This window comes from Neovison vison, chromosome 1 (genome assembly GCF_020171115.1).
Source record: "Neovison vison isolate M4711 chromosome 1, ASM_NN_V1, whole genome shotgun sequence".
NCBI lineage: Eukaryota > Metazoa > Chordata > Mammalia > Carnivora > Mustelidae > Neogale > Neogale vison.
The window spans coordinates 184080760-184094418 of NC_058091.1; the positions used below are offsets into that span (position 1 = coordinate 184080760).

Here is a 13659-nt window from a genome sequence, read left to right on the forward strand (position 1 = left end):
AAGCTCCAGAAACACTATTTCTTCTCTTTACCTTCTTGACCCTAGATTCCTACAGTTAAGTTTCTGATGCCTTGCCACCCTTACTTTCTCCCTATATATATGTATCTTCCAGGAAAACTACAAACTGAAGTATTTTGAAAAAACACACAAACAACAACAACAAAAAAACCCAATAAGGATATTTTCCTGGATTCTCTAAAAATCCAAACAAGTACCCTTAAAGAACTTCACAGGTAAACTGCCTTCTTCTGCCATAGACAGTGATGATGCAGGACTCTGCAAACAATTGTCAGTCCAAGTCAGGCCTTTACAAGCACAGTAATTCGATTACCTGGCTATCTAGGCAGGCCCACTGCCACTTTCCCATCCATTCTGGACCATGAGAGCCAAGTCATCTCCCAAATCAGCTGTTCTACAACAAACTTAGAAACGAACTAATAGATTAGGACAAAGAAATACCTTTCCTTAGCAGTATAGAAGAGAATCTAGTTTTCTCTTAGAAAACTAGAAAACAAGCACTTGCTTCTTTTTTTTTTTTTTTTTTAAAGATTTTTATTTATTTGTTAGAGATAGAGAGATACAGAGCACAAGCACAGGCAGACAGAGTGGCAGGCTAGAGGCAGAGGGAGAAGCAGGCTCCCCGCCGAGCAAGGAGCCCGATGTGGGACTCAATCCCAGGACGCTGGAATCATGACCTGAGCCGAAGGCAGCCGCTTAACCAACTGAGCCACCCAGGCGTCCCCAAGCACTTGCTTCTTAAGAATCTAGTTTTCTCTTAGAAAACTAGAAAACAAGCACTTGCTTCTTAAGAAAAGAAGTCATGGACTGAGTTGTTCACAGTGAAAAAGTCAAATCACATAAAGCAGCAGTATAAATATGAATCTTCCAGGAAAGCATTTTCAAAGGCTTGAAAAAATCCTAAAAAATCCTACCCCAACCCAATATACAAAGTAGACAGCTCAGGAGATGGGGGCCAACTGAACAAGAAAATTTTGAAGAAGTTGCCCAAATATTTTTGATATTCATCCATGACAAAGAAACTGAACTAAAGTACCAGTTTTAACTAATTTTGAGAATTCGAAGAAATCAATTTCTCCTCCTTCAGAAAACTACATAAAGGTTTACGATTAAAAAACACCATGTCCAGAGTGTCCCAGCTGAAGAATGGCAACGATAAAGTTCTCTCCACTTTCATGACAATCAACTATTGACTGCAAAAGACAAATTAACATAGTTCAGTGATACAAACCTCTTTATTACGGGCAAATGCAGAGAAAACATTCCCATAGGCAGCAAAGACTAGCCTCCCATCAGCTGCCATACAGCAGATATCCTGTGGAAGAGAGTTACCTAGGTAAAAGGAAATAGAAAATAAGTATGAAATTTTAAGATCTTGGCACAGATAGAAACCTCAGTATACATGGAACATTTTTCATGGCTATAATTTAAAAATATGTAGATATGTGTGTATATATATAAATAAAAACTGAGAATCAGTATAAATTTGACATCAATGTTACTTTATACATCTAATACTATCAGACTAAAACTATGAAATCACCTTTACCTTCCCTAAGAGAACTAACGTCTGGTATTTACAGACATAAAAAGATAATCCTGTAGAAAAGAAGAGCTTTTTTTTTTTTTTTTTAAGATTTTATTTGTTTATTTGACAGAGAGAGATCACAAGTAGGCAGAGACAGACAGAGAGAGAGGGGGAAGCAGTCTCCCTGCTGAGCAGAGAGCCTGAGGCAGGGCTCGATTCCAGGACCCTGAGATCATGACCTGAGCCAAAGGCAGAGGTTTAACCCACTGAGCTACCCAGGCACCCCAAAATAAGAGCTTTTTGAAGTTATCTGGATAAAATCCTCAATATAAAAAACTGGCAGATAGTTACCTACTCCTCATGTAAATACCTCAACGAATATCAAGCTCACTAACAACTCTAGCAAAATTTTTAAAGTTAATAGAACCAAGGACCCCATTTAACTCTACCCTTTGAAAAAACCTCAGGGAAAAAAACCCATCTGATAATCCACATTCTCACCCTTAAAATGAAAAATACGGTATCTATTCAGTCTACAAGGTAAATATGCCCATCATCTCTACCAATTTCTCATATGATATGATTCCTTCACTCTTCTCTATCATGGTCACACTGGCATTTTCTTTTTATTCCCTGTTTTGGGGGGGCCGGAGAGTTAGAAGACAGACACCTGTTTTAAGTATTTTTCATGCTACATATTCCACTTTAAGATTTCACTGCCCAAATATTATTTTTATAGGTTTATCATTCACTTTGTATTTGACTTACATTATAGTGCCTTCTTTTGCGTTCTATAATCTCCTAAATAATTTTTTTTTAAATTTTATTTATTTATTTGACAGACAGAGATTACAAGGAGGCAGAGAGGCAGGAAAGGAAGTAGGCTCCCTGCTGAGCAGAGAGCCAGATGCAGGGCTCAATCCCAGGACCCTAGGATCAAGACCTGGGCCAAAGGCAGAGGCTTTAATCCACTGAGCCACTCAGGTGCCCCCTAAATTTTTTTTTTTTTTAAAGATTTTATTTATTTATTTGACAGACAGAGATCACAAGGAGGCAGAAAGACAGGCAGAGAGAGAGGAGGAAGCAGGCTCCCCGCCAAGCAGGTAAAACTCTTCCTTACAGTAGAAAGAATGATGGAATAAAAAAATCACTATTTGGTAGTCATCATGCTAATAACTGGTTCAGTTATCACTAAATGATAAAAACAGTGGGTAAAACTCTGAAAAGTAATAGTACATTGACAGAGTCTCAGTGGATCTTACCACAAGATACTCATTAATTATAACAGGTAAAACTTCAAAATGGAGCCTCCTGATAAATGTCACCTTAATAAAATGATCAAAGTTCACTGCCAGGACTAACCAACAGCATGCGCCTGCTAATACGATTCACTGAGAATTCTGCATTATTTCTTTGTTTTTCTCGCCATAGGGGATAACCTGAATCTAATCATGAGGAAACATTAGAAAAAATCCAACTGAAGGACATTCTAAAAAAGAACTAGACTAAACTCTTCAAAAGTGTCAATGCTGAGAAACACAAATTTAAAAAGACTCAAGACACAACAATAAAATGCAGCATATGATCCTATCCTGGACTTTTTTTTACTATTTAAGTTTATCAGAACTACACACTGGATTTCTTATATACTCTGTAAGTCTTAATGTTAAAATTTTTAAGATTTTTAAGATACTAAAATGCATAAATTCAGCATAAAGTTTACACTTACTTACTGCAACCAGACTAAGTTTCTGAACCTGTTTAAAAAAAAAAAATGAGATTGTAATTGCTTTTGTTAATGAACATTTAACACCTAAAAATTAGAATATAATCTCACACATAAGTTTGCTATATTATCTTTCCTTAAAAAGACAATTACTGATACTCATTTTTCATTATTAGGAAAGCTTATATTTTCAACTATTTCATCAGGAGTAGTGATGGAAGGGGTAGACAAATGTTTTCTGTAAAGAGTCATACAGTAAATATTTTCAGGTTTTGTAGGCTATGTGGTCTTTGCTGAACTGCTAAGAAAACATGGAAACATATAATAAACACATATATTAACAAATGTGTATGACTCTATTCCAATAAATTTTATTTATGGATACAGAAATTTGATTTTCATATGCCATGGTATATTATCATTCTTTTGATTTTTTTCCCCCAATGATTTAAAAATGTCAAAGCCACCCAACTCTGAAGCACAGAGCCGAGAGGGGTATAAGTGGAAATTCAAATTGTAGAGATGCAAGAATCCCAAGACTGAAAAGGCCCTTGGAGATCAAATTAAATATCCCATTTCTTATGTTGAAGTAGACACAGGTTTCCATTCCATGCCAAAATTCAATTATATTGAATCCTACTATTGTGCAAAATTTTCTTGGAGGTTGTTTTATTAGAATAAACACAAATATATCTGTAAAATATACTAATAAAAATGCTTTGAGTAAACAAAAACAAATGGTGGGCAGGACTGGCTTGCAGGGCAGGGTGTAGTTAGTTGACCCCAATCTATGGTTATTGATCCAACGGTATAACCGTGACAAGGTTACCCCACTTACCCACTGCCTCAAATTCATCTACAAAGTAAGAATTAAAATTGGTACCTGCTTTATGGGATTATTATGAGTATTCAATGTGCAAAATTTGTATATAACAGAATGGAGCCAGTCATAATTAATGCTCAGTTAGTGTTAGCGACCATCACCACCACCATGTCCACCTCGGGCATGATCTTCACTTTCCTCTTCCACTAAATCAACCAGCTACAACTACCTATCCTTGCTAATAACCCATTCGCTTTCCACAATACTTCAAAGAATACAACTTTACGGTTCAGTTTCCTGAAAAAGTAATTAATCCTGGTTATTATTATTCTCATCATCGAGAAAAGGTCCCTGCTTTCACAGAGCATACCTTGATTGGGAGATAAAGGAGAAACGTAAACAGCAACCAAAGACCATGTCAATGATGAGAAATTAAAGGAGAAAACCCGTCAACTAAGAGGCAGGGACACCTGGGCAAAGAACTTAAACTTCAGAAACTGTTTTCTAGTTTACGTAAGGGTGCTCGGAAAAAAAGCCATACCTATCTCGTAGGGAAAGGAATTGCTGCAAGGTTGAGACCAATGTTGGTAGAAACAGATGCTCAGGGGAAGTTTTAAGGAAACTAGTTTGCTATCAAATGGGGACAGTCTCCCAGATCATAATTAATCTCACCCCTCTAGTTCTTCCAATGCATTTTAATCTAATTTTCTAATCCAGGCTGGGTCAGAAATCGCACAATGAAACTTACAAGCCTTTCTTGTTAAGAATTCAGGGGGCTAGGACTTGTCTTAACCACATTTACATCTTCAAGGGAACTTCAACAGATATTTAGTGAATAGGCTGCCACAGAACTGAAATGCTTTCTGGTCTTGGCCCCTAGCGAGCGGCCTCCGAAAGTCGCCCCACGCGGACTGCAAGGGCAAAAGGAAGCAGCACGTGGATGTGAAGCGGCGGGGAAACCGGACAGGTAGGGGTTAAGGAGGAGACGGGGAGAAAAGGGAAGCCCAGGGATCGGCCTGGGTAGGAAGGCGGGATTGCTCCCAGGAAAGGGCTGGGGGCTCGGAAGGGGGATTCCTGGGAAGCGGGCGAAGGAAGAAGTCACTCACGTCGTAGGTGTGGAAGCTCTTGCCCACGCACGTCGTCACGTAGAATCGGCGCTTCAGCGCACTGAACCGCACCACGTGTGGAATGTCAGTGCTAAAAAGCCCCAAAGCCCGGAACCCGGCGAATAGCGCACTGCTGGTGCGACCTTCGGAACCCCGCTCCATCGTTACTGAGGACCGGGTTCCTCTACACTCCAGTCTCGATGGAAAGCGCCGTACAGGACCTTCACCGCTTCTCGTGGCACCGTACTTTGCCGGCGCTACATACTTACAAGCGCGCTTCCGGTACCCGCTGCCGAGGGCGTTAGCGGAGACTGCTCTAGTGCAATTGAAAAAGAACTCCCTCCGGAGCTCTCAGGGAAGGCGCGACTTCGGTTCCGCGGACCGCAGTCTCCAAGTGCTCTGGTTCAAGTCCCCAGCACTGCTGAGGCTGGAATAAACTGCAATCAGTTTTCAGCGGGACCTTGCGGGAGGGGAGGGACGCGGGAAGCCCTATACCCAGAACGGTGAGGGAGGCTAAATGTAGTCTTTTTTTTTTTTTAATTTATTTATTTGACAGATGGAGATCAGAAGTAGGCAGAGAAGCCGGCAGAGAGGACAGAGCAGGCTCCTTGCTGAGCAGAGAGCCCGATGCGGGGCTGGATCCCATGACCCTGAGATCATGATCTGGGTCTAAGGCGGAGGCTTAACCCACTGAGCCTCCCGGGAGTCCCTAAATGTAGTCTTAACACAGATGGAGTCAAGTTAAACCCGTGATTATAAATGGAGAAAATTTGAACACTGGATAATTGATATTACAAATTATTAATTTTTATAGGTCATAGTAGTATTGTGATTATGCTTTTAAAGATTCTTAATCTTTTATATATCTGTAAAAGTGAAGTGTAGCGCTCTATCTGGGGAATTGCTTTTTAAAATAATTTGGGATGTGAGCGCCTGGGTGTCCCAGTAGCTAAAGCCCAGGGCTCTTGGTTTTGGCGCAAGTCATGATCTCAGGGCACTGGGATCCAGCCACTGCCTTAAGGGGCGTTTCGCGGGGGTGGGGGGTGGGAGGTCTGCTTAACCCTCTCCCTTGGTCCCTCACCCTGCTCCTGCATGGTCTCTCTCTCTCTCATCAAATACATAAATAAATCTTTTTAATAAAGAAATAAATAAATAATTGGGGATGAGGCGCAGCGTTTAGATGAAACAGGATTGCTAATTGTTTAATCTGGGGGAATGCGTATTTGAGAGTTCATAATATTATCCTTATGCTTCTGTATAAAATTGAAAATTTCCATAATACAAAAGTTTTTTCTTTGTTTTTTACTGAGTTTGCTCAGAGTGAAAAATTGTAATTTTAATGTTTTTTTTTTTTACTTTGAGTCCTGCAAATGCGTACAAGTGATTTTAATTACTAGATAGACATTTTTAAGAGTTTTATAAGTTGTGTGTAATGCAGATGTTGCTTTTATAATCCAAAACTAAGACTTCTGCATAAATTAACAGTTTGGTAGGAAAATTGAAGTTTCTTCAATTAGGACTTCACAGTTCACAAAGCCTTTGACACCCATGATTTTACAATTTTAATAACTTAATAATATATTAAATTTTAATTTAATATAAACTAACTATAATTTAATCAATTATAATTATTATTTAATCCTCAAATCAAGGCTGTGAGGTGTTGAGGGCAAAAATTATTATTACTGTTTTACAAATAAGGAAACTGTTTCATTCCGGGTTAAGTGGTTTGTACAAAGTTCTGAGATTACTTAGTGCCCAAATCCAGACTAGCACAAAGGCTAAAAAAGTATGAGAAGGGGAGCTGAAGCTGGAGAAGAGGAGAAATATGCTTCCAGCAATCACACTTTCAAGACCAAACCTTGGGCCATAAGACACATCTGGATTCACATTAGATAAGGAACCTGAAATTACCTGAGATTACCTGTTACCTAACTTGTTGAGGGTCCACTTAATTAATGGCAGTGCAGCAATTTGAATTTGGGCCTGTCTGATACTCAGATACTCAGTTTTAAAAATTAGAACCATCATGGAAAATCCAGCAGTGTATTAGCAGTAGATGTACATGCTAGCTATTGTGCTGTGATCTTTTAAAGGGGAGATGGTTAGGGCTGATTGTGAGTTTTCCAGTTTAACAGTTGGCCAAAGTTCCATTCTTTCCACCAGGTGGAAACTGAGTTTCCCTCCCTGAGTTGCTTGCTATTCAGCTGCCAGCAAAGTGTGTGAATGTGTGATGGGAGATAAAGAACAAGCTCTTAGTCTTTTTGCCTCCAAGGATACTAGTCACAAGTTAGAATAAAAGAAAATGTGGATATAGTAGATCATTGACAAATGATCATTTTCAATTTAATTCAACACACTAGGGATTCACAATATTCAGGTTAATTAAATATACAGCTGTGCCATGTTGTCATTTCTAACTTTTTTAAAAGAGTTAAATATGACAGTTTCTGAGTAGTTTACATGATAAAGACCATTTCTTTTTTTTTTTTTGGTGACTTCACGTGTTGTGATCACCAGCCTCCAGGATGGCCCTCAGTAATTCTTACCTCCTGTAGTCAATGCCTTTGCGTAGTTCCCTCTCACACTAAATAGGGCTAATTTGTGTAACCCGGCTAGGTCGTAAAAGACTTCCGAAGGTTTTGATTTGCTCCTTTCTGGTCACTTGCTCTGCAGGCAGTCAACAGCCACTTTGGGAGGATACTCAAGAAGTCCTAAGTTCAAATATTTCATAGGAAAACCAGATTATTCTTGTAAGAATTTACAATATGATGTTTTATCAAATCAGATTCTTATTGACAAAGAATGATTTCTCCTCCTCTATGGCTGCAGGGGTGAGAGAGCTCCTTCATCTTTGTCTAAGCTTTCTTTGATAATATAAAAAACATACTGTATTATTTTATTTTAAGGCTAGATTCTGAGGTTTCATTAGTTAGCATTAGCAACACAGAGAGGACCTATAGAGCTCAATGTAACTTGCAGAAATAGAGTAAGAGTTGAATACGATTTCTCTTTTTCTAGTAAAAAATGTTATATATATTTTAAGGATTTTATTTTATATATGTATTTATTTATTTGAGAGAGAGAAGGGAGCATGAATGGCGGGGAGGGACAGAGGGAGACAGAGAATTTTAAGCAGACTCTGCCCTGAGCTTGGAGCCTGACGCAATGCTTGCTCTCACAACCCTGAGATCATGACTTGAGCCAAAATCAAAAGCTGGATACCTAACTGACCGAGCTGGCCATGCATCCCTAAAAGAATGTTAAAATGAGTACTACTTATGGAAAACTGAAAACTGCTTTTGCAGTAGGCGTTCTTTTCCTACCAACCGGTTAAGAACAGTATATTACTTTATTTTGCCAGTGTGGTGTTGAGTTCTGACTCATAGTACCAGCAAGCATCATTACCTACTAAAGCAAAATTATTCATAACTCCAAATTTCACTTGAAATGTTAGTTTTCATTCCCTGGCACTAATAATCAATTTAATGTAGGTGTGCTTAATATAGATATGTGTTGCACCAGCATAACAGTGTGGCTCAAGTGTATGCTAATGGTGTTGATATGGTAGTGATTCTTTTTTTTTTTTTAAGATTTTATTTATTTATTTGACAGACAGAGATCACAAGTGGGCAGAGAGGCAGGCAGAGAGGGAGGAGGAAGCAGGCTCCCTGCCAAGCAGAGAACCCGATGCAGAGTTCAATCCCAGGACCCTGGGATCATGACCTGAGCTGAAGTCAGAGTCTTTAACCCATTGAGCCACCCAGGTACCCCAATATGGTAGTGATTCTTTACAAGGAAAGCCAGGGAGAACTCTATGAACTGACTTTGCCTTGTTCTATAAGCTATAGAGGAGATCTTTTTATTTTTTTAAGATTTATTTATTTATTTGACAGATAGAGATCACAAGTAGGCAGAGAGGCAGGCAGAGAGAGAGGGGGGAAGTAGGCTCCCCGCTGAGCAGAGAGCCTGATGCGGGGCTCGATCCCAGGACTCTGAGATCATGACCTGAACCAAAGGCAGAGGCTTAACCCACTGAGCCATCCAGGCACCCCTATAGAGGAGATCTTTAGAAACATAGATGTAGCTATAAGAAGATGGACATCTGAATCACAGGAGAAAGGCTGTGTAATGCAATAGAATACTGAACTAGGTGTTGTCCTTTTCTACCACTTGACCCACATCACTTAACTTCTCAAGGCCCGAGTTTCCTCTTTCACTGGTGCTCATGGTTTGGCTTCCTACAAAGACAGCAATGAGTATTCTTGGAGCAGTTTTTCATTATTGTGATAACAAATAACCTGAGTGGACTTGATCAGGCATAGAGCAGGGAGGTCAGTATGTTTGCTTGCTCTGGGTGAAAGCTGCAGTGGGACATTCAAACTCAGAAAAGAGGAGTCCTTATAGACTCTGGTGAGTACAACTATGACTTGAGTAACTTGGATGGGTACAGGTGCTCCCTGAGTGAATAAAGATAAAATTTAAATGTTATCAGGAGACCTGAATTGAAATAGTACTCTCTGAGGTCTGCTGTCAAAAACAGAGTGAGGAAAAAAAAAAAAAAAACAGAGTGAGGGCTCTAATGAGGAATTAATCATAACAGGAAGAGGAATCTAGGCAGATGATTAGAACTTAGAAGTACCTTGGAAAGCTGGAGATGGCTGATAGTGTAGCTCCATGTCTCTGCAACCTGATGCCCTCCCAAGATGTAGGTTTGGGGAATAGACTCTGGACATGTAAAAATGAACTAAAACAGTGGCGATCTAAGAACCAAGGACCATAGTTCAACATACAAAATAATCGCTTATCCTTATTGTTATCCTTATTGTTCTGTTTTTTTTTTTTATTTATTAAACCTATATGGTTTTTATTTATTAAAAAAAAATCTTGACATCCTAATAAGATTTGGATCAAGTGACATTTAAAAAGTAAAAATGCACATGACCATATTTGTACCTGACAATGGTGACAAGGTCTTAACCAATTATATCTAATGAACAGTGGCCTAAGTTGATAATCTCTAAGTAGATAATCTCCAAGTTCTAAAATGTTACATTTTATTTTAAAGATGAGAATAACATGTCACCTAACTTGAACATCTGACTAGTACATTCTTGAACAAGAAAATCTTGATTTATAGTATTTGGCACAGAAGAGTCTTGAACACTTGGGATTTTGGGTAATTAAAGAGCAGATGCTTACAGAATGATAGCTTGTTATCTGGTTCTTGACATGTTGTACTTACTTGAACTTTCATTTTTACCCCAGATTTCTCAATAACAGTGCACATTTCTGGCCATATTTGGGGTGTGCCTTGGCAGTGATCAAGATGATAATTACTTGCAAGTATTTATTCAAATTCAAAAGGAAAGAGAGCTCCTTACTATATTATTAGCTTATCTAATACATTTATTTTATTTTATTTTAATATTTTAGTGGGTAAGTTCAATGAAAATGGAGATTTTTTTTTTCTTTTCCTTTTGTTCATTGATACATAACAAGCACCCAGAACAGTGCCTGGAACAAAAGAGGTACTTAAAAAACATTTGCTTCACACACAAAAAAACCCTGTATATAAAATGCTAAAAGTGTGAAATGTTTCTTCTTTTCTATATCAGTCGTATTCCCTCCCAGAGTAATGAGCTGTGTGTATTGTCACAGGATTCCCAATGTTTATGCTACCTCCCTACAGCAAGATTTATATCCCTGCCTCTTGCCCGTGCTTTGCATGTTTCTGCCAAGTCATTTGCTCTTCTTCTCTGCCACAAGAGGAAGACATATCGCAGCTAGGGCTGTTTTGTCATCCTGGATCCTGGAATGAGAAGGTATGTGGACAAACCTGGAGCTGATTTGCCATTGCCAGTTGTAACATGATGGACAACTAACTCTTGATATCACAAGCCAATGGAAACTAATGGTTATTATCTCACCAAAACCTGGTGAGAACCTATATGAATTCTGGATAAATGTGAAAGTTAGCATATAAAAATGATTTAAAGAAAAAGTGTAGGGTGCCTGGGTGGCTCAATGGGTTAAGCCTCTGCCTTCAGCTCAGGTCATGATCTCAGGGACTCAGGATTGAGTCCTGCATTGGGCTCTCTGCTGAGCAGAGAGCCCGCTTCCCTCTCTCTCTGCCTGCCTCTCTGCCTACTTGTGATCTCTCTATCAAATAAATAAATAAAATCTTTTTAAAAAAAAATTGTAGGATGTTTTTCTTTATAGAAGTATTAAGGCTGTGTTACAGGAAGTAAGGGAACAAGTTTCATAAATGATAAATATCCTTTGGTAGGATTTTAAGATTTTCAAGTTATCCATGTTCTCAGCTATGTGCCCAGGGATGACACAAAATAAAGGCTTAGTGGATGTTTAATGTTTGAATGCTTTCTTTTGCATTTTGTGGGGGAGGGAGTAGGTAGAGGAGGGTTGTTAAAAAAATAACCTGTTGGGGTACTGGGGTGGCTCAGTGGGTTGAGCCGAAGGGGGTGGCTCAGTGGGTTAAGCCTCTACCTTAGGCTCAGGTCATGATCTCACAGTCCTGGGATCGAGCCCTGCATCAGGATCTCTGCTCAGTGGGGAGCCTGCTTCCTCCTCCCCCCACCCCCCTGCCACCACCCCCGCCACCCCCCCCACCACCCGCCACCTGCCCTCCACCTGCCCGCCTCTCTGCCTACTTGTGATTTCTGTCTGTCTAATAAGTAAATAAAATCTTTTTTTTTTTTAAAGGAAGACTGTAGAGAAGAGTGGCAGACTGCAACAACATTGATTCATTTTAGAATATGCTAATTCTTTGCCTTTTAGATACCTATAGAAATAATGTTGGGGAGAAAGCAGGTGGCAGACACCAGATAGCTTATCTAACTGCTGCTGCTGATTTCATTTTTGACTCATGCTAGCCTTTAAGGAACAGTTTCTTCTTGGGAAACAGATATTTAACTTTTAATTTCAATTGAATGCATTTGTTCATTTACTCAGCGTATTTACTGAGAATCCACTGTGTGTTAGGCATTGTACCAGGGCAAAATATGAGCCATACTCATAAGATTTCACTACTTCAAATTCCACATCCAAATGATCTATTTACCCCAAATTATTCCACAAATTTTCATATCTAAGATATCTGCTCCAAACACAGTCTAAATTCATCCTCAACACAATCTGAAATCCCTTACCATCTCTTTCCCCATAAGAAGCATAAATAGTGAAGGGGAGAATAGAAGAGGAGGGTCATAAAAGTAGGGCATCCGGGAGCACACTCTAGAAAAGTAGCAGCTCAGCTATAATCTCCAAGGCAAGAAGAGACTTGTTTAGAGGAAGCAATATTAAATATGCTAAAGAGTGGCATTTCTTTTATATGCCAACTTCTCCAGTACTGCCCCTTCCATCCCAGGTCACAACTTAGGCTTTGTTCCCCGTGATATTAAGACCTGGCTTCATCTTGCTTACTACCCCCATACCCAACCCCACTTCCAATTATTCCTTTAATCAGAGCCTCTTTTTGGCATTCAGATAAATTGCCTCTTTTCAGCAATAGGTAACAATACACACAAACTCAAAACTAAACCTTTATTCATCTCACTCACACAGTGGGAAATTAGGATGGACTTCATTTTGGTCCGTCCACCCATTCATTTGTGCACTAAAAACCTCAGGTCCTTTCTATCTTATTTCTCTGCCATTCCCGGCTTCATCTGAAAGATGATCATAAGGTAACTTCCAACTGCAATTGCTGCTGCGTGCTTTTTTGTTTCCATCTCATGAGATGAGGATATAGATGATACCAATAGCCTAATCAACAAAGGAGCTCCAGTAGATACATATGCTTAAACCAGATCTTGCAACTTTCTTTCCACAGACCATGGAACATTTATAGAATGGACTATATATGAATTCACCCTGAAAACCTCAGTGCATTTCAAAAAGTAGACATATATAATCCACATTTTCTTTACACTTGGCAAAGTTCTTACTTGATTAATATGGTGCATCTTCTTGCACATTACTTTTATTGACAGCAAGTATTTGTATTAAAACACCTATGGGGTACACAGAAAAATAAAATACATAAATTATACAAAATTTTAAAGATAAAACAGGAAACTCAAACTGCATTCTGTCAGATGACTTTGAGCTGCCTCTTCTGTCTTCAGTTCTTCATTCCTCTCTGCTTACAGGGAAATTGGAAAACACCTTGAGAAAAAAATGTGAAAATATTTCTCTTCACAGTTTAGTATAATCTCATCAGCTCACCGCTAGTAAAATGGAGCTAATAGGCTTAAACTGTCATCACTTTTCTCACCTTTTGATTAGGAAATTAATGAATACTAGCTATGCTAGACCCAAAGGAGTTTCTATTATGATGACATTTAGGGTCCTGAGCTTTTCAAAGAAGACTTTGTTTGTTGGAAATAGGACAAAGAAAATTCCCTCAGGGTAAAGGAAACTGCCTATTCAGCAACGC

General features: G+C 39.1%; 1 protein-coding gene across 1 annotated transcript in view; it reads right to left on the minus strand.

The window, feature by feature from the left end:
- The window catches only part of WDR36 (WD repeat domain 36), a 42666-nt gene extending 37171 nt beyond the window's left edge, over positions 1–5495 (minus strand). The window contains exons 1-3 of the mRNA XM_044264328.1: positions 5202–5495; positions 3276–3303; positions 1250–1350 (exon numbers count right to left, since the gene is read on the minus strand). Of these exons, the coding sequence (XP_044120263.1) occupies positions 1250–1350; positions 3276–3303; positions 5202–5363 (291 nt within the window). The 5' untranslated portion in view covers positions 5364–5495. The remainder of the gene's footprint in view (positions 1–1249; positions 1351–3275; positions 3304–5201) is intronic.
- Positions 5496–13659: the final 8164 nt, after the last annotated feature.